Source organism: Mobula birostris, chromosome 2 (genome assembly GCF_030028105.1).
Source record: "Mobula birostris isolate sMobBir1 chromosome 2, sMobBir1.hap1, whole genome shotgun sequence".
NCBI lineage: Eukaryota > Metazoa > Chordata > Chondrichthyes > Myliobatiformes > Myliobatidae > Mobula > Mobula birostris.
Window position 1 is genome coordinate 181,876,979 of NC_092371.1, and position 20,958 is coordinate 181,897,936.

Here is a 20,958-nt window from a genome sequence, read left to right on the forward strand (position 1 = left end):
GTTAATGTCCTAGAGCTGCCGCCAAAGTGCAGATCGCAATCCAATTGAGGATTTGTTTTAGAACTTGAAAGGAGCTGTTCTCTCATGATCCCCATGCAATTTGACAGAGATTTTGTACAGAACAATGGGGAAAAAATTGCATTGTCCAGATGTGCAAAGCTGATAGAGACCTATCCACACAGACTCAAAGCTGTAATTGTTGCCAAAGGTGCATCTTCTAAATACTGACTTGAAGAGGGTGAATACTTAATGCAATCAATTATTTTGTGTTTTATACTTGTAATTAATTTAGATCACTTTGCAGAGATTTTTTTTTCACTTTGACACGAAACAGTCTTTTTCTGTTGATCAGTGTCAAAAAAGCCAAATTAAATCCACTGTGATTCAATATTGTAAAACAATATAACATGAAAACTTCTGGTGGGGGATCAGAGAGTTGAATAATTTTTATAGGCACTGTAAATCTCCTAGGCTAGATGGGATATCCTCCAAGTTACTATGGAAGCCAGGGAAGAGACTGCTGTGCCTATGGTGATGATCTTTGCCACAGGAGAAATACCAGTAGCTTTGAGGCTGGCAAATGCAGTTCTTTGGTTCAAGAAAGATAATAGGGAAAATGCTGGAATTAGAGACCAGTACATCTTACCCCAGTGGTGAGCAAACTATTGAAGACAGGATTTATGAGCATTTGGAGAGGGATAATCAGCAAGGCTCTATGAAGGGTAGGTCGTACTTCATTGAATTGAATTCTTTGAGGAAATAACAAAACAGATCAATGAACGTAGAGTGGTGAATGTGGTGTAAGGTGTTCGATAAAGTTCCCTGTGGTAGACTCATTCAGAAAGTCAGGAAGTACTTTAGAGAAACTTGGCTGTGTGGATTTAGGATTGGCTTGCCTAGAGAAGGCGAGGGTGGTAGTAGATGGAGTATGTTTTGCCTCGAGGTCACTAACCAGTAGAGGTTCTGCAGGGATCAGTTTTGGATCGCAGCTCTTTGTGAATTTTATAATTGACTTGGATGAAGAAGGGTGGGTTGGTATGTCTGAAGTTGACAGAAGATTGGTGGTATTGCGGATAGTGTAGAAAGTTGCCATACGTTTCAACAGGACATTGACTGGATATAGAGCTGGGCTGAGAAATGTCAGGTGGATTTCAATCCAGAAAAATATTAAGTGCTGCACTTTGCAAGGTCAGATTTTAAGGCAAGACATGGGGTGAACTGTAGGATTCTTAGTAGTGTGGAAAAACAGAGCGATCTTGGGATCCACCTTCATAGATCCTTCAAAGTTGCCACACCAATTAATAGAATAGTTAAAAAAGCAACAATCAGTACCTTTTTCCAAAGGTGAAAATGCCAAATCAAGAGACAATAAGGTGATTTAAGAAATAAAGGGGTATGTCAGAAGACAGCTTTTTACACAGTGAGTGGTGAGTGTGCAGAATATGCTGCCAGGGCTGGTGATAGAGGCAGATACATTTGCTCAATTTAAGAATTCATTGATAGCGCATGGATGAAAGAAGCATGGAGAGCTATGTGGGAGGAAAACATTAGATTGATCTCGGAGTAGATACAAAGGTTGGCACAACATTGTGGGCAGAAATGCCTGTACACTTCTGTGTTTTTATAGATTACAAACAATTAATATCCAAGCACCAACCCCTGCAGTACACAACTAGTTACAGGCCTCTCATCTAAGAAACAACCCTCAACCATCACTGTGTGCTTCCTACCACTGAATCAATTCTGAATCCAATCCAATAACGTCCCCAGTATCCCTTCTAACTTTCCAGGATACCCTGCCATAAAGGACCTTGTTCTTCCTAAATTCCATAGAGACAACTTCCGCAGCCCTACTCTTATCTACCCTCTTGGCTACTTCCTCCAAGAGATTTGTCACACAACTTGCCATGCACAAAGCCATGCTGACTATTCACAATCAGACCCAGCCTTGTCAAATATGGTAGATCCTCTCCCACAAAATCCCTTTCTAATTTACAGAGCTACCAAACTGTAGATTTCTGATTTGATTTTGCTACTATTTAAACAATGTATTAACCATTATACAGTGCTTTGGAACTTTACCCTTGGCCAGAGATGAACACAATATGACCATAACGCACAGGAGCAGAATTAGGCATTCAGTCCATTGGGTCTGCTCCACCATTCAATCATGGCTGATTTATTATTCTTCTCAGCTTCATGCTCCTCCCACAACCTTTGATACCCATCAACGTCCACTTTATATATAATTCCAATGACTTGGCTTCCACAGCGGCGCGTGGCAAGGAATATCACTGATTCACCACTCTCTGGCTATAGAAATTCCTCCTCATCTCTGTTCTAAATGGACATTCTTCCGTACTGAGACTGTGCCCTCTGGCTCTAAACTCCATCACTACAGGAAACACCCTTTCCACATCCACTCTATCTAGGCCTTTCAATATTAGGGCCCCAGACAGTCCTTCCAGGTGAGGCGACACTTCACCTGTGAGTCGACTGGGGTGATATACTGTGTCCGGTGCTCCCGATGTGGCCTTCTATATATTGGCGAGACCCGACGCAGACTGGGAGACCGCTTTACTGAACATCTACGCTCTGTCCGCCAGAGAAAGCAGGATCTCCCAGTGGCCACACATTTTAATTCCACGTCCCATTCCCATTCTGATATCAAAGTTGCTGGTGAACGCAGCAGGTCAGGCAGCATCTCTAGGAAGAGGTACAGTCGATGTTTCAGGCCGAGACCCTTTGTCAGGACTCTGCCTGGCCTGCTGCATTCACTGGCAACTTTGATGTGTGTTGCTTGAATTTCCAGCATCTGCAGAATTCCTGTTGTTTGCCCATTCTGATATGTCTGTCCACGGCCTCCTCTACTGTAAAAATGAAGCCACACTCAGGCTGGAGGAACAACACCTTATATTCCGTCTGGGTAGCCTCCAACCTGATGGCATGAACATTGACTTCTTAAACTTTCGCTAATGCCCCACTTTCCCCTCGTACCCCATCTGTTATTTATTTATATACACACATTCTTTCTCTCTCCCTCCTTTTTCTCCCTCTGTCCCTCTCACTATACCCTTTGCCCATCCTCTGGGTCCCCCCCCCCCACTTTTCTTTCTCTCTGGGCCTCCTGTCCCATGATCCTCTTATATCCCTTTTGCCAATCAACTGTCCAGCTCTTGACTCCATCTCTCCCCCTCCTGTCTTCTCCTATCATTTCGGATCTCCCCTCCCCCTCCCATTTTCAAATCTCTTACTAGCTCTTCTTTCAGTTAGCCCTGACGAAGGGTCTCGGTCCGAAACATCAACTGTACCTCTTCCTAGAGATGCTGCCTGGCCTGCTGCATTCACCAGCAACTTTGATGTGTGTTCCTTTCAATATTTGATAGGCTTCAATAAGATTTCCCCCCCCATTCTTATAAACTCCAGTGAGTACAGGCGCAGAGCCATCAAATGCTCCTTATATATTAATGCTTTCATTCACAAAATCACTCTCATGAATCTCCTTGGGACCCTCTCAAATGTCAACATACCTTTCTTAGATAAGGAATGTAAAATTCAGGAGGAGGAGAAGATGGCAGCGCGACGCAGCGCGCGCGGGCTCTCCGGTGATGAATATCTGTAATCTGTCATATAAGAGGCCATGCAAAATTCTGATTTGATGGAGGCAGACATGAGAGCACAGAGGAACAGCTGGTGAAACTTCTGAAATGCCTGCTTCACTGCCGCTGCTACTGTGTGATCCGAAATCTCCGGAGGGGAAGGCCCCGAGTCCTCGGCTTTGCCTGTTGCTTGGCGGCCGGGGCCAGGGTCGAAGCGCTCGGCAGAAATGGTGTTCGGTGTCGGAGGGCTGGTCGGAGGCTCGAAGTTTTCAGATGGACTCAAGAGTCGGACTGTGGTCGGGTGCTTGCAGGATGCTGCATCAGCAAGTTTGCGGCGCTGGAAGCTCATGGCAGGGAGAGTTTCTTCCTTCTACCGTCTGCGTGAGATGATGGGGCTATCGGGACTTTGAAACTTTTTTTTATCATCCCCATGGTCTGTTCTTATCAAATTACTGTATTGCTTTGCACTGTTGTAACTATATGTTATAATTATGTGGTTTTTGTCAGTTTTCCTCTTGGTCTGTCTTGTGTTTCTATGATATCATACCGGAGGAACATTGTATCATTTTTTAATGCATGCGTTTCTAAATGACTGAGTGTCCTCATAATCTAATCTAATCTAATCTAAATTGCTCACAATACTCAAAGTGCAATTTGACCATGGATTATAAAGCATTACATCCTGGCTTTTATATTCTAGTCCTTATTCACCTTCTTTACCACTGACTCAACCTGCAAGCTAACCTTTAGGGAATCATGCATGGGGACTTCCAAGTCCATTTGTACCTTTGATTTCTGAATTTTCTCCCTGTTTATAAAACAGTCTATGCCTGTATTCCTTCTACCAATGTGCATAGCCATACACTTCCCGACACTACATTCTGTCTACCACTTCTTTGCCCATTGTCCTAATCTGTCTCCTACTGCAAACACTCTACTTCCTCAACACTACCTGTCTTTCCACCCATCTTTGTATCATCTGCAAACTTGGTCACAAAGCCATCAATTCCATCAACAGAATCATTGATAAATAACGTGAAAAAAAGCAATCCCAACATCAATGCCTGTGGAACACAATAAGTCAAATGCAGCCAACCAGAAAAGGCCCTCGTTATTCACATTCTTTGCCTCCTACCAGTCAGTCAATCTTCTAGCCATCTTTCATGTAATACCATGGGCTCTTATCTTGTTTAGCAGCCTCATGTACGGAATCCTGTCAATAGCCTTCTGAAAATCCAAGTAAACATCTTCCACCAACTTTCATTTGCCTGTCCTTCCTGTAATCTCCTCAAGGAATTCCAAGAGATTTGTCAGACAAGATTTTCCCTCACTAAAACCATGCTGATCATATATCACCTCTTTGAAAGGATTTGATTTCATTTTTTACTAACAGAGCAACCTCATATCCTTTGCCTACACATTCAAATGTGCATCCATGGGTGCTTAGCTCCCAACTATGATTAAAAAAAAGCAAAGCTGAAGCTTTAGTTTCCCACAAGATTTGAGAATTGGTCGGGTTCTGGGGATTGATCCACCTTAATACATTTAATGGCCTTCAGTTCCACTGTACTGCTAATTCTGATGTGGTTCAGGAAAACACAACTCATTCCCCCCATTTCATTAACTTCCATCTTTTTTCCACAGCCAAAACTGAAGAGAAGTGTTCATTTAAAAGTCTCATCCATTTCCTTTGATGACACACACAGACAGCAATGCTGATCTTTAAAGGAACCTATTCTCTTCCTGTTCACTCTTTTATTCTTAATATAACCAGAGAATCTCTTGGGATTTTACCTCACTTTGCCTGCCAGATGCTTCTTATTTTTGCTCTTTTTGCCCTTCTAACTTCTCTCTTAAGTGTACTCCTACATTTCTTGTGATCAAGTGATTCACGAGTTCCCATTTCCTCATGTACAGTGTGTGCTTCCCTCATTTTGTGAAGCAGTGTCTCAATATGTCTTATCAGATAAGGTTCCTGAGAACTACCAGCCTTGCCCTTCACCCTGACAGGACTATGCAAACCCTGAACTCTTAACATTGTACTTTTAAAGGCCTCCTGCTAAGCAGAAACTCCTTTCACTGCACACGTGTCACCCTATAACCCACTGCAAGATCCTACCTAATGGCTCCAAAATTTGCTCTCTCCAAGTTCAGAATTTTAACTTGTGAGTTAATTATACAACTTCAGTCTGCCGTTTATCAATTACAGCTTTGCATTCTATACCACATTCCCCTCAGTATTCATCAGCAAGCTTCTAAATCTGGGCAATTGTCAATTTGATCCTCAACTTCTTCACCAGAAGGCTACAATCTGCACAAATTGGTAATAACATATAGAATAGAATAGAATAGTACAGCACAGTACAGGCCCTTCAGCCCACAATGTTGTGCCGACCCTCAAATCCTGCCACCCATATAAGCCCCCACCTTAAATTCCTCCATATACCTGTCTAGTAGTCTCTTAAACTTCACTAGTGTATCTGCCTCCTCCACTGACTCAGGCAGTGCATTCCACGCACCAACCACTCTCTGAGTAAAAAACCTTCCTCTAATATCCCCCTTGAACTTCCCACCCCTTACCTTAAAGCCATGTCCTCTTGTAGTGAGAGTGATGCCCTGGGGAAGAGGCGCTGGCTGTCCACTCTATCTATTCCTCTTATTATCTTGTACACCTCTAACATGTCTCCTCTCATCCTCCTCCTCTCCAAAGAGTAAAGCCCTAGCTCCCTTAATCTCTGATCATAATGCATACTCTCTAAACCAGGCAACATTCTGGTAAATCTCCTCTGTATCCTTTCCAATGCTTCCAGATCCTTCCTATAGTGAGGTAACCAGAACTGGACACAGTACTCCAAGTGTGGCCTAACCAGAGTTTTATAGAGCTGCATCAACACATTGCGACTCTTAAAATCTATCCCTCGACTTATGAAAGCTAACACCTCATAAGCTTTCTTAACTACCCTATCCACCTGTGAGGCAACTTTCAGGGATCTGTGGACATGTACCCCCAGATCCCTCTGCTCCTCCACACTACTAAGTATCCTGCCATTTACTTTGTACTCTGCCTTGCAGTTTGTCCTTCCAAAGTGTACCACCTCACCCCTCTCTGGGTTGAACTCCATCTGCCACTTGTCAGCCCACTTCTGCATCCTATCAATGTCTCTCTGCAATCTTTGACAATCCTTTACACTATCTACAACACCACCAACCTTTGTGTCGTCTGCAAACTTGCCAACCCACCCTTCTACCCCCACATCCAGGTCGTTAATAAAAATCACGAAAAGTAGAGGTCCCAGAACAGATCCTTGTGGGACACCACGAGTCACAATCCTCCAATCTGAATGTACTCCCTCCACCATGACCCTCTGCCTTCTGCAGGCAAGCCAATTCTGAATCCACCTGGCCAAACTTCCCTGGATCCCATGCCTTCTGACTTTCTGAATAAGCCAACCATGTGGAACCTTGTCAAATGCCTTACTAAAATCCATGTAGATCACATCCACTGCATTACCCTTGTCTATATGCCTGGTCACCTCCTCAAAGAACTCTATCAGGCTTGTTGGACACGATCTGCCCTTCACAAAGCCATGCTGACTGTCCCTGATCAGACCATGATTCTCTAAATGCCCAAAGATCCTATCTCTAAGAATCTTTTCCAACAACTTTCCCACCAAGACGTAAGGCTCACTGGTCTATAATTGCCCAGACTATCCCTACTACCTTTTTTGAACAAGGGGACAACATTCACCTCCCTCCAGTCCTCCAGTACCATTCCAGTGGACAATAAGAATAACATGTCCTGCTCGCTGATAAGCACAGATGTACCTCAAGGAAATGTTTTTAGCCCACTGCCTCGTTTCTCTGCACTCATGATTGTATGGCTAAGTAGAGCTCAAGTGGCATCTATAAACTTACAGGTGTGATCAATAGTATTGGTAAAAACTCAGGTGGATATAAGGAGGTATACTGGAATGAGAATCATTTGTTGGTTGAGTGATGTTGCAATAATAACTTTGCAGTCAACATCAACAAGACCAAAGCATTGATTGGGGACTTCAGAACTGGGGAAATCAGTACACCAGTCCTCGTTGAATGGTCAGTGGTGGAAAGGGTGAGCAGCTTTAAGTTCCTTTACATTAACATGTATCCTGGGCCCAACACATTAATGTATTCATGAAGAAGGCACACAAGCAGCTCTAGCTTATTAAGTGTTTGGGAAGATTCGATTTGTCATCAAAGAGTTCTACTAATTTCTATGGATGTATAGTAAGAGCTTTTTGACTGGTTGTATCACTACTTGATATGGAGGCTCCAGTGCATAGGATCATAAAGGGCTGCTGACTCAGCCAGCTGCATTGGATAACCTTCCCCACCATTGAGGACATCCTCAAAAGAAGGAGGCTTAAGAAGGAGGCATACAGACATCACTAAGGATCCTCACCACCTGGGACATGCTCTCCTCTCACTACTGCCTTCAGGGAGGAGAACAAGAGCCTGAAGGCTTATACTCAATGAGTCAGAAATAGCTTCTTCCCCTCTGCTATCAGATTTCTGAATGGTCTGTGAACACTGCTTTTTTTGCACTATTTATCTATTTTGTAATTTATAGTAATTTTATCTCTTTGCTCTAGACTGCTGTCGCAAGACAACAAATTTCACATCATAGAAAATAGTGAAGGCAAACTCTGATTCTGAAATTTGATTTGGGTATTGATATAGAAAGCTTTCTTGCCCCTTCTCTCATTTTCCATTCTTCATTCTGGCTCCCTTCTTACAACTTCTCTTCTCCTCACCTGCCTACCTATCACTTCCCTCTGATGCCCCTCTTCCTTCCCTTTCTTCTATGGTCCACTCTCCTCTCCTATCAGATTCCTTCTTCTTCAGCACTTTACCTTTTCCACCTGTCACTTCCTGATTTCTCACTTCATCCTGCATCACCCAACCACCAACCTTTCCCCTAACCTGGTTTCACCTATCACCTGCCAGCCTGTACTCCTCCTCCTCCCCCTACATTTTTATTCTGATTGCTTTGATCTTCCTTCCCAGTCCTGATGAAGGATCTCGTCCCGAAATGTTGACTTTTTTTTATTGCTTTTAATCTGTGCTGCCTGACCTGCTGAGTTCTTCCAGCACTTCTTATATGTCATTCAAGTTTTGTTGGATGCTTTCTTGCTCACAATAACCAAATCTTTCTGAATAGCTCTGATGTGCTTGGTATGAATATTGTGACTTGTCAGGTTATGCTGCAGTCATGCACGTATATCCTTCAGGTAAACATTGGAATTAGTAAGGTTAACATTATTTACTATCAAATATTGCTTTTCTTTTGGCCAGACTGAAATTTTCTCTAAGTTTTGTCATTGTTTGCAATGACATTTTGGGATAAATAGCTCTTAACTCAAAGTTACAGTGTCAGATGTCAGTACATTACTGGGCAGGTTTGGTCTTTCTGCTGTAAATACTAGATATAGATCTTGGCCACCTAATCAATTACCCAAATATCAGTTGATTAGCTTCTTTGATCTGCAAGAGGAATTGAGCAGAGAATGTATCAAAAAAAGAAATGCATAGATTGTCCTCCTCTACAGAAAGATACAGTGTGTTGGGAGGTAACATTAGCCTAAAATTTCAATGTGGATTGACTTGATTGCTACACTAGGAGCTGCATGCTTTAAATAATGAAATTAGTCTCTCATTACAGAGAATGTTAACATACTTCCAAAATTACTGAATTGAATTCCAAATAATAATGCCTATAAATTGGATAATTTAGAACTTTTTTTTTCTGCTTGCTTGAAAATTGATATAACCCAGAATATACTGCCTTTCTATGACAACATACAGTGGAATCTTACCAGCTGGGCACTTCCTTGCAACCTGAATGAAGGATAATTTTCGCATATACAAGTTGTTCTGACCAGGTGGTGTTTAAATATCCACACTGTGGTTCAGTTACTGGTTCAGCAAGCAGCTAAAAGAGAGAGAGTTGATTGTTGTCATAGCAACAATAATTCAGCAGTTCCCAGGGAAGTATAAGGGACAGAGATCTGTTACATACAGCATGATTTCTACAGTGATAAAATGCTTTGAGAGGTTGGTCATGACTAGACTGAACTCCTGCCTCAGCAAGGACCTGGACCCATTGCAATTTGCCTATCGCCACAATAGGTCAATGTTAGGATGCTGTTCAGTGACTATAGCTCAGCATATAACACCATCATTTCCACAATCCTGACTGGTAAGTTACAGAACCTGGGCCTGTACCTCCCTCTGCAACTGGATCCGGAAGACCACAATCTGTGCAGGTTGGTGATAACATATCCTCTTCACTGACGATCAACACTGGTGCACCTCAGGGGTGTGTGCTTAGCCCACTGCTCTACTCTCTATATACCCATGACTGTGTGGCTAGACATAGCTCAAATTCCATCTGTAAAATTTCTGATGATACAACCATTGTTGGTAGAATCTTAGTTGGAGACAAGACGGCATACAGGAGTGAGGTATGCCAACCATTGGAGTGGTGTCGCAGCAACAACCTTGCGCTCAAGCTCAGTAAGACAAACAAGCTGATTGTGGAATTCAGGAAAGGCAGGATGAAAGAACACATACCAATCCTCATAGAGGGATCAGAAGTGGAAAGAGTGAGCAGTTTCAAGTTCCTGGGTGTCAAGATCTCTGAGGACCTAACCTGGTCCCAACATATCAATGCAGCTATAAAGAAGGCAAGATAGCGACTGTACTTCATTAGGAGTTTGAAGTGATTTGATATGCTAATAAAAACACTCAAGAACTCTACAGATGTACTGTAGAGAGCATTCTGACAGGCTGCATCACTGTCTGGTATGGCGGGGGGGGGGTTACTACTGCACAGGACTGATAGAAGCTGCAGAGGATCATAAAATTAGTTGGCTCCATCTTGGGTACTAGCCTACAAAGTACCCAGGACATCTTCAAGGAGCAGTGCCTCAGAAAGGCAACGTCCATTATTAAGGACCCCCAGCACCCTGGGCATGCCCTTGAAGGCACACGCTCAGCCATTCAGGAACAGCTTCTTTCCCTCTGCCATCCAATTCCTAAATGGACATTGAACCTGTGAATACTACCTCACTTTTTCAATATATATTATTTCTGTTTTTGCACAATTTTTAATCTCCAATATACATATACTGTAATTGTCTTATTTATTTTTTCTTCTGTATTATGTATTGCATTGAACTGCTGCTGCTAAGTTAGCAAATTTCACGACACATGTTGATGATAATAAACCTGATTCTGATTCTGACTTCAACACCGCTGCGCTGCTTAAATATTTCCTAGGGCTTTCCTTTTATTCAAAGTGAATGTGCACCTGTTTGCAGACCTAGTGTTAGCAATAAAACTAGTGTGTGTGTGTGTGTGTTACATGTGTCACAAAATCCTATGGCATTACAGGAAAGGTACAGGTATGCATAGTGGAATGGCTGACAGGCAGAAGGCAGCGAATGAGAACCTTTTCTGGTTGGCTGCCAGTGACTAGTGGTGTTCCTCAGGGGTCAGTTTTGGGACTGCTACTTTTCACACTGTTTGGTAATGATTTGGATAATGGAATTGATGACTTTGTGGCAAAGTTTGCAGATGATGTGGGGGAGTAGGTAGTGCTGAGGAAGCAATGTGATTGCAGCAAGGCTTAGACAAATTGGAAGAAGGGGAAAAAGTGGCAGATGGAATGCATTGTTAGGAAATGTATGATAATGCATTTTGGTAAAAGGAACAATAGTGCAGCCTATTATGTAAATGGGGAGAAAATTCAAACATCAGAGGTGCAGAGGGACTTAGGAGTCCTCATGCAAGACTCCCAGAAGGTTAATTTGCAGTTTGAGTCTGTGGCAAAGAAGGCAAATGCAATGATTTCATATATTTCAGGGGGAATAGAATATAAAACCAAGGAGATCATGTTGAGCCTTGATAAGACACTAGTCAAGCTGCACTTAGAAGATTGTCAACAGTGTTGGGCCCCATATCTCAGAAAAGATGTTATTATCATTGCAGAGAGTCCAGAGCGGGTTCACAAGGATGATTTGTGGAATGAAGGGGTTAACATCTGAGGAGCATTTGGTAGCTTTGGGCCTGTAGTCACCGGAAATCAGAAGAATGCAGGGGGATCTCATTGAAGCCTACCAAATGTTGAAAGAACTAGATATTTTAAGTATAGAAAGGTCACTTTCACAGACTGAAATTTTTACAATGGGAGTACAATACATTCCAAGTGTCAGAACCCCTTCGATTATTAAATAACTGTGGCTGGTCACTGGAGTTTTGAGCACAAAAGGCTGGACGCTGAAAGTATAACATTCTTGTTAATTTTTTTCCTTACGTAATTAACTTTGTTATTATATTGCAGTTTCTAGTTATTTAAATTGCAACCTCTTAAATTTGGAAAAATATGACTTCAAATGTATTATTATTGTAGATAAAACATGTACAAATGATGTTTAAGATTACTCTGAGTAGCAATTACATTTTAAATAGTTATTCCATGTTAATATTCAATGATATCATGACTAACATCATCACATAATATGTTTTACTATAAAAAAAATGAAATATTTTCTTTTCCAATGAAGTGAACTACATTTAATTATTTAGAGGTACCACATTCATAGGCTCCTCCTGCCATTTGAGCCACGCCACCCAGCAACCCCCGATTTAACACTAGTTTAATCACAGGTCAATTTACAATGATCAACCTACCTACTAACCGGAGTGTGGAGGGAACTCGAGCACCTGGAGAAGGCCCAAACCTTATGTCGAGAGGGCATACAAAGCTCCTTACAGAGGATGCTGGGAGTGAACTCTGAACTCTGATGCTCCAAGCTGTAATAGTGTTGTGCTGACCACTACAGTACAGTGACACCCCTATCTTTATTTAACTGCCCTCTGGCTTCACTGTCATTGCTTAATAATAAAAAGAATGGTATGGGTAATATCAATACAAGGAGCCATTAGGATCTGAAATGGTCATTTTTGATTAGAACCATGGAAATTATTCCACTGGAAATAGAATGCAATTGAACATTACATTAATAAAGAACCCAGTCTGCCCTTTTTAATGTAACTTATTTTCCATGACCTACCAACATTCTTCCTTAAAAATGGATGGAAATTAGATTCCTAATTTTTGTAAGTATATACAGTGAAATTTATCAGCCACCACATCCCTTTCACTGCCGATAACCCAAGTGAAGTTGAACCTCAGTCTATTTCCATGGATTAATGGGTGAAGCTGTTAGCTGACATTATGCAGGGAGGTCCAATGCTAATGACCCCAGATTTAATCACTGGATTCTACTGAATATGTTGATCTTAACTGATATGATCAAGACACCCAGGAAAGTAAATGGGTGAGAAAGTTCAGTTCTAGTATCAGCGTTGAATCATAATGTAACAATCCCCCAGTACTAAACGAATTCTGTGTGACTGTAGACTTAAAGTGAGGGAAACAAATTCAGATTGCTTACCTATACTGAATTATGAATAGTGGATTACTGAGACCAATCAACATTTGTGCCAGTACCCAAGCTAGACCATGTATTCAGGGGTCAGCAGAAAAAGCTAGGATAAAAAGTTATGGAACGTGAATCAAAAACATAGGAATGAACATGTCTATACATGATTTATTAGTGAAACTATGGATTGATTGTGAAATAAGTGATATTTTACAGAAAAAAAATTATTTTGTTTTGCAGACTAAGACTGGTATCACACGTCTTTTTGATGAAGAATCTGAGAATGCCTATGATGTCCGACTAAGGCTTTCAAAAGATGTCATAACAATTCAAAAGCAAGATGTTGTTTGTGTCAATGGAAGTGATTCTGATTCAAATGTAAGTACCCTTTTTTCAAAATAAAATGCAATCCATTAATATATTTGCTTAAATGGCCCTAATATAGCAAATTAGGTGGTCTGATTTCATTGATATCAGCCTTTTCCTTCTGTGATCAAGTTTTAAATTCAGCATTGAATGAAGCTGGATCAGCCTGCTGCCTGCATATAAAATTAACTGAGTGCTAGGAGCTATAGAATAATCTCAAACTTCACTGATTCTACACAGGGGTGAGTGAATTTTGTAAATATTGGGTGCTCAGATAATTATGTAGTTATTTCCTCAGAATGCTAGCCAATAAGGCAGAGATTTGGGAGACAATCAAATGACGACAGAACAAAAAAAAGTGCTGGAAGAACTCGATTGGTCAGGCAACATCTGTGGAGTCATTCCATGTTGAGACTGCATCAGGACATCTGACCAGAACTATCAAAATCTGATGCAGGGTCTCAACCTGAAACATTAACGATTTCTTTGTCTCCACAGATGCAGCTTGACCTGTTGAGTTCTTCCAGAATTTGTTATTTACTCCAGATTCAAGCAGCTGCAGTTTCTTGAGTCTCCAAATGAAGGAAGACTTAGACCTAATACATATTTTTTTTTAAAAAGTTAACATTTTAAAGTTCCTGCATCCTTCCTAATGATTGACATGGGAATTGTAGAGTCATTTCTCAGCAGTACCGTATACTTCCTTGAAGTAAAGGATAAAGGTGAGGTTGCCAGCAGCTCTGAAGGCGAAGATGGTTGAGAAACATCACTAGTTATTCCATGTTAATCACTTGTGCAACATGGAAGTGAGATCTGGTCATGTGATCTTTCCTGCCTGCTGATGATTGGTGAGTGATATGGCTGACACCACCTGGTCATTCTCACTTGAGAGAACACAGCAGATTTGCTAAGTGCTAACTGGCATTGCCATAACTGCAAGGCTGGTAGTGCATAGACGTTGCTTCTCATGCTTTAAAATGCATGCACTGTGCACCATTATTTTTTGCATTTTTAAAAGTCATAATAGATTTATGAACTGAGATTGAGGTAATGGATCCACTTTACTTCAATGAGGGCAGTTAGGGCCATAAATCTAATTGCAATATATGGAATGAAAACATAGAAACATAGAAACATAGAAAATAGGTGCAGGAGTAGGCCATTCGGCCCTTCGAGCCTGCACCGCCATTTATTATGATCATGGCTGATCATCCAACTCAGAACACTGCCCCAGCCTTCCCTCCATACCCCCTGACCCCCGTAGCCACAAGGGCCATCTCTAACTCCCTCTTAAATATAGCCAATGAACTGGCCTCAACTGTTTCCTGTGGCAGAGAATTCCACAGATTCACCACTCTCTGTGTGAAGAAGTTTTTCCTAATCTCGGTCCTAAAAGCTTCCCCTCTATCCTCAAACTGTGACCCCTCGTTCCGGACTTCCCCAACATCGGGAACAATCTTCCTGCATCTAGCCTGTCCAATCCCTTTAGGATCTTATACGTTTCAATCAGATCCCCCCTCAATCTTCTAAACTCCAACGAGTACAAGCCCAGTTCATCCAGTCTTTCTTCATATGAAAGTCCTGCCATCCCAGGAATCAATCTGGTGAACCTTCTTTGTACTCCCTCTATGGCAAGGATGTCTTTCCTCAGATTAGGGGACCAAAACTGCACACAATACTCCAGGTGTGGTCTCACCAAGGCCTTGTACAACTGCAGTTGTACCTCCCTGCTCCTGTACTCGAATCCTCTCGCTATAAATGCCAGCATACCATTCGCCTTTTTCACCGCCTGCTGTACCTGCATGCCCACTTTCAATGACTGGTGTATAATGACACCCAGGTCTCGTTGCACCTCCGCTTTTCCTAATCGGCCACCATTCAGATAATAATCTGTTTTCCTATTTTTGCCACCAAAATGGATAACTTCACATTTATCCACATTAAATTGCATCTGCCATGAATTTGCCCACTCACCCAACCTATCCAAGTCACCCTGCATCCTCTTAGCATCCTCCTCACAGCTAACACTGCCACCCAGCTTCGTGTCATCCGCAAACTTGGAGATGCTGCATTTAATTCCCTCATCCAAGTCATTAATATATATTGTAAACAACTGGGGTCCCAACACTGAGCCTTACGGTACCCCACTAGTCACCGCCTGCCATTCTGAAAAGGTCCCGTTTACTCCCACTCTTTGCTTCCTGTCTGCTAACCAACTCTCCACCCACACCAACACCTTACCCCCAATACCGTGTGCTTTAAGTTTGCACACTAATCTCCTGTGTGGGACCTTGTCAAAAGCCTTCAGAAAATCCAAATATACCACATCCACTGGTTCTCCCATATCCACTCTACTAGTTACATCCTCAAAAAATTCTATGAGATTCGTCAGACATGATTTTCCTTTCACAAATCCATGCTGACTTTGTCCGATCATTTCACCCCTTTCCAAATGTGCTGTTATCACATCTTTGATAACTGACTCCAGCAGTTTCCCCACCACCGACGTTAGGCTAACCGGTCTATAATTCCCCGGTTTCTCTCTCCCTCCTTTTTTAAAAAGTGGAGTTACATTAGCCACCCTCCAATCCTCAGGAACTAGTCCAGAATCTAACGAGTTTTGAAAAATTATCACTAATGCATCCAATATTTCTTGGGCTACTTCCTTAAGCACCCTGGGATGCAGATCATCTGGCCCCGGGGATTTATCTGCCTTCAATCCCTTCAATTTACCTAACACCACTTCCCTACTAACATGTATTTCGCTCAGTTCCTCCATCTCACTGGACCCTCTGTCCCTTACTATTTCTGGAAGATTATTTATGTCCTCCTTAGTGAAGACAGAACCAAAGTAATTATTCAATTGGTCTGCCATGTCCTTGCTCCCCATAATCAATTCACCTGTTTCTGTCTGCAGGGGACCTACATTTGTCTTTACCAGTCTTTTCCTTTTTACGTATCTATAAAAGCTTTTACAGTCCATTTTTATGTTGCCTGCCAGTTTTCTCTCATAATCTTTTTTCCTCTTCCTAATTAAGCCCTTTGTCCTCCTCTGCTGAACTCTGAATTTCTCCCAGTCCTCAGGTGAGCCACTTTCTCTGGCTAATTTGTATGCTTCTTCTTTGGAATTGATACTATCCCTAATTTCTCTTGTCAGCCACGGGCGCACTACCTTCCTTGATTTATTCTTTTGCCAAACTGGGATGAACATTTGTTGCAGTTCATCCATACAACCTTTAAATGCTTGCCATTGCATATCCACCGTCAATCCTTTAAGTGTCATTTGCCAGTGTATCTTAGCTAATTCACGTCTCATACCTTCAAAGTTACCCCTCTTTAAGTTCAGAACCTTTGTTTCTGAATTAACTATGTCACTCTTCATCTTAATGAAGAATTCCACCATATTATGGTCACTCTTACCCAAGGGGCCTCTCACGACAAGATTGCTAATTAACCCTTCCTCATTGCTCAAAACCCAGTCCAGAATAGCCTGCTCTCTAGTTGGTTCCTCGATATGTTGGTTCAAAAAACCATCCCGCATATATTCCAAGAAATCCTCTTCCTCAGCACCTTTAGCAATTTGGTTCACCCGATCTACGTGTAGATTGAAGTCACCCATTATAATTGCTGTTCCTTTATTGCACACATTTCTAATTTCCTGTTTAGTACCATCTCCGACCTCACTACTACTGTTAGGTGGCCTGTACACAACTCCCACCAGCGTCTTCTGCCCCTTAGCGTTACGCAGCTCTACCCATATCGATTCCACATCTTCCCGGCTTATGTCCTTCCTTTCTATTGCGTTAATCTCTTCTTTAACCAGCAACGCCACCCCACCTCCCCTTCCTTCATGTCTATCCCTCCTGAATATTGAATATCCCTGAACGTTGAGCTCCCATCCCTGGTCACCCTGGAGCCATGTCTCTGTGATCCCAACTATATCATAATCATTAATAACAATCTGCACTTTCAATTCATCCACCTTATTACGAATGCTCCTTGCATTGACACACAAAGCCTTCAGGCGCTCTTTTACAACTCTCTTAGCCCTTATACAATTATGCTGAAAAGTTTAAACAAGGTATCTTAAAATGAAAGACAATTTTAAAAGATGAATTATCCTGTGAAAACTAATTAAACTCAATCAGTCATCAGCTTATCATATTAGGGATAGTTATACACTGTTCATTACTTGTACCAAATTTATAAGTCTGGTTATAAAGAGAATATTTACAACTTCACAACAAATGGTGACACATGAAGCTCAACATATAAGGAACATGTTTAAAACAAGTACCTCATTATATTTTTCAAAGGCCTCTTGGAAGAGCAACAAATGCTTACTCTGATAACTGCTGCCATTTCAATAAAAAAATGATAAAATGCTTGACTCATAACTATATAATCACCTGGAACAGACACACAACAAACAGGCCAACTTTTGTCATGACTCAGTTTGATTATTTGAGGGTCTAACATACCAAAGGAAAGCAAAGGCTGAGAGTTGCTGATTTTTATCTCCTGCTATACCAGGTTACTTTTAGGAGTAGTTTTGAATCTAAAACTATTTGGTTGAACTGCTGTGGAAAGTTGCAGAGAAATATAAGAACATTTTTTGTGAAGCTTTGAAGTTGTGTAGTGTTACTAATGATCAGAACTGGGATTATGAGTAAAGGTTAAAGTTGGTTCCTTTCCAATCAGAATGTGGAAGGGGAAAGGAGGAGATTTGGGCATTGTTTCAGTTGTTTAATCATGACTGCTTTGTGTATAAAGCCTCGTCAGGTTCAAGCACTGTTGGTTGTTTTTAAACAAATGTTTGTTAGTGACCTTTTCTTGCCATGGAATTTGAAAGCTGGACCTAAGAAAAATGTACTGATAGCATATCTGAGTTTTGACTCAGTGAACAATTGGAAGTGCCTGTGAGGAGAATGAAATGTCTCCAAAACATGATATTTGTTATTTTAATTGATCTTTTCTAAGACTGCTTCCACTCTTTGTTAAATGTCAACAAACATTTCAGTAAAGAAGCAAAACAATGTTTCTGTTGGTATTGATTGTTTAGCTAAAATTACCTGTCAGAATTTTGAAAAATATGTTTTATTTTAACTGTAAGTTCATAGTATTTTGAAGCGACAGAAAAGCTGAAATAATCACAGGCAAACTGTTGGCAAAATGAGCTTTGTGTCTATGAAGCCAATGTTATTTTTAATATCATTAATTTGTAATTGGTAGATTTTTTTGACTTTAAAGAATCTTCACAATAAGTCTAGTTTGTTTTGTTTTGGAGAACAGTTGACATCTCTATATGTGATGGTATGGGCTTTGCTGCCAGTGAAGTCCTGACCTTAAGCAAAGATCATAAGCCTTCTCGGAGACAGATAGCCCCAGGTACTCTCACTAAATGGAGGCTATACTGTAGCCACCTGCACTTCAAAGCTAGATCAATTCCCTGTTTTTCCTTCCGCGGAGAATTTATCTGTTAATAACCACTATTTGAGCAGTGCCTCCCTTTCCCCATCAAGGACATGATACTTCTAGCTAACAAAGCGTTTTAAGCACAGTTCATGCAGTTTTAGTGATATACATTTAAACTTAGATAAAATTCCTAAAACATGTGTAAACCTCAGAGGAATTACATCTTATAAAATATTTCATGCTACAAATGATTTCTAAAAAAAAGAACTTCAAAACACAGGTACAGTTCCTAGGAACTAAAAAGACATAGCAGCAAATTGCAGCAGAACGAGTTGTCTGTTACAGAAATTGAAACCAGAGGAATGGATTCTAGAAAACCCATCTTTCTGTCATTCTTCTTAGCATTATTTGAACATTTCTCACAGGTCTGACAGCTCTCTAACAATTATACTGTTTTTGCTACTTGGTGACTTCACAGACATGTAATAGTTTTCAGTTTCAGTAATTGGTCAGGTCAGGTAAATGCACTACTGAATTAGCTGAAGTGGACCCCATTGTTTTCTTTTGATTAAATAATGAGCCAACAAGAGCACTATTGTTCACTAATTTAAGACAAGAGTCTGAGCAAGGAATATTGGTTGGAAGTTGAACTTACTCAGAAACAACAATTTGAAATGCATGACTTGACTTTATTACTTGCATCCTTCACATACATGAGAAGTAAAAATCTTTATGTTACGTCTCTGTCTAAATGTATAATGTACAATTAATAGTAATTTGTAAATAAATAGTATGTACAACAGGACAGTCAATATAGCAAAGAAATACAATTGTATCAGCAAGAATTAATCAGTCTGGTAGCTGGTGGAAGAAGCTGTCGTGGAGCCTGTTGGTCCTGGCTTTTATGCTACGGTACTGTTTCCTGGATGGTAGCAGATGGAACAGTTTGTGGTTGGGGTGATTCTGGTCCTCAATGATCTTCCGGGCCCTTTTTATACACCGTCTCTGAAAATGTCCTGTATAGTGGGAATTTCACATTTACAAATAAGCTGGGCTGTCTGCACCACTCTCTGCAGAGTCCTGCGATTGAGGGACGTACAGTTCCCATACCAAGTAGTGATGCAGCCAGTTAAGATGCTCTCAATTGTGCCCCTATAGAAAGTCCTTAGGAATTGGATACCCATACCAAACTTCTTCAACCGCCTGAAGTGAAAGAGGTGCTGTTGTGCTTTTTTCACCACACAGCCAATATGTACAGACCAGATGAGTGAACACTGGAATAGTCAAAGCTATGTCAGAAATCTGAGCTTGGCATAAAGGCCCCCCCCCCCACCTACCCTGGAAAGTGAGTATTCATCATATCCCCCTTGTGCTAGCCCAGTTCCTTCTTACAAAATCCAATTTCGAGATCAGATGCCTGAAAAGACTCCTCTGGGGAGCATCAAACATTTCATTAGGTTACCATTGCTTGAGAAGCTCTCCTTGATTGGATGCTCAGAAAACTTATTGTGTAGAGTTCTCTCTGTTGTTTTCTCTTTAGAGCATTCCTTCCTTATTCTTAGCTGCACACATTTTTGAAACCTCATTGCATTATTACTGCTGTAATTTGTCATTAAACATGCGACACTAACACATCAATGTCCATTTTATAAATCTATAGTAGTTCATCTTTAAGATTTTCTTCCTCAGGAATAGTTTCTACCACTTCCTTAATACAAGGTTGGATCACTATTGCTGTTGCCATTATTTCCTTGTGTCAGCTGGTAATGTCTTTCATTGAGCTGAAGATAGTTCATTTCTTTTACAGCGGTGTTCACATTTCTTTGGAGGTGATGCACAATTTTATTCAGGTTTACTGAAAAAGAATCTTGTAGACACATTACTGAATGTCTATTGCTGTCTTATCTTGCCTAAGGCTTATTAATCTTACATTTTAGTTATAGAAATATATATTTATCAGTTACATGATTTCATAATGTAATAATATAGACAGAGAGTGAAAGAGGCAGGTTACCCTTACACCTATGGTGAGGTAAGGAAGGGTACAGTTCTCTGTTGAGGATTCTATCTGTACTCTTAATTAAAGGGGC

At 41.1% G+C, this 20,958-nt stretch overlaps 1 protein-coding gene across 1 annotated transcript in view; it reads left to right on the top strand.

The window, feature by feature from the left end:
• Positions 1 to 616: 616 nt before the first annotated feature.
• The window catches only part of sntg2 (syntrophin, gamma 2), a 292,569-nt gene continuing 272,227 nt past the window's right edge, over positions 617 to 20,958 (top strand). Inside the window, exons 1-3 of the mRNA XM_072280480.1 lie at positions 617 to 722; positions 10,530 to 10,624; positions 13,328 to 13,465. Of these exons, the coding sequence (XP_072136581.1) occupies positions 617 to 722; positions 10,530 to 10,624; positions 13,328 to 13,465 (339 nt within the window). The remainder of the gene's footprint in view (positions 723 to 10,529; positions 10,625 to 13,327; positions 13,466 to 20,958) is intronic.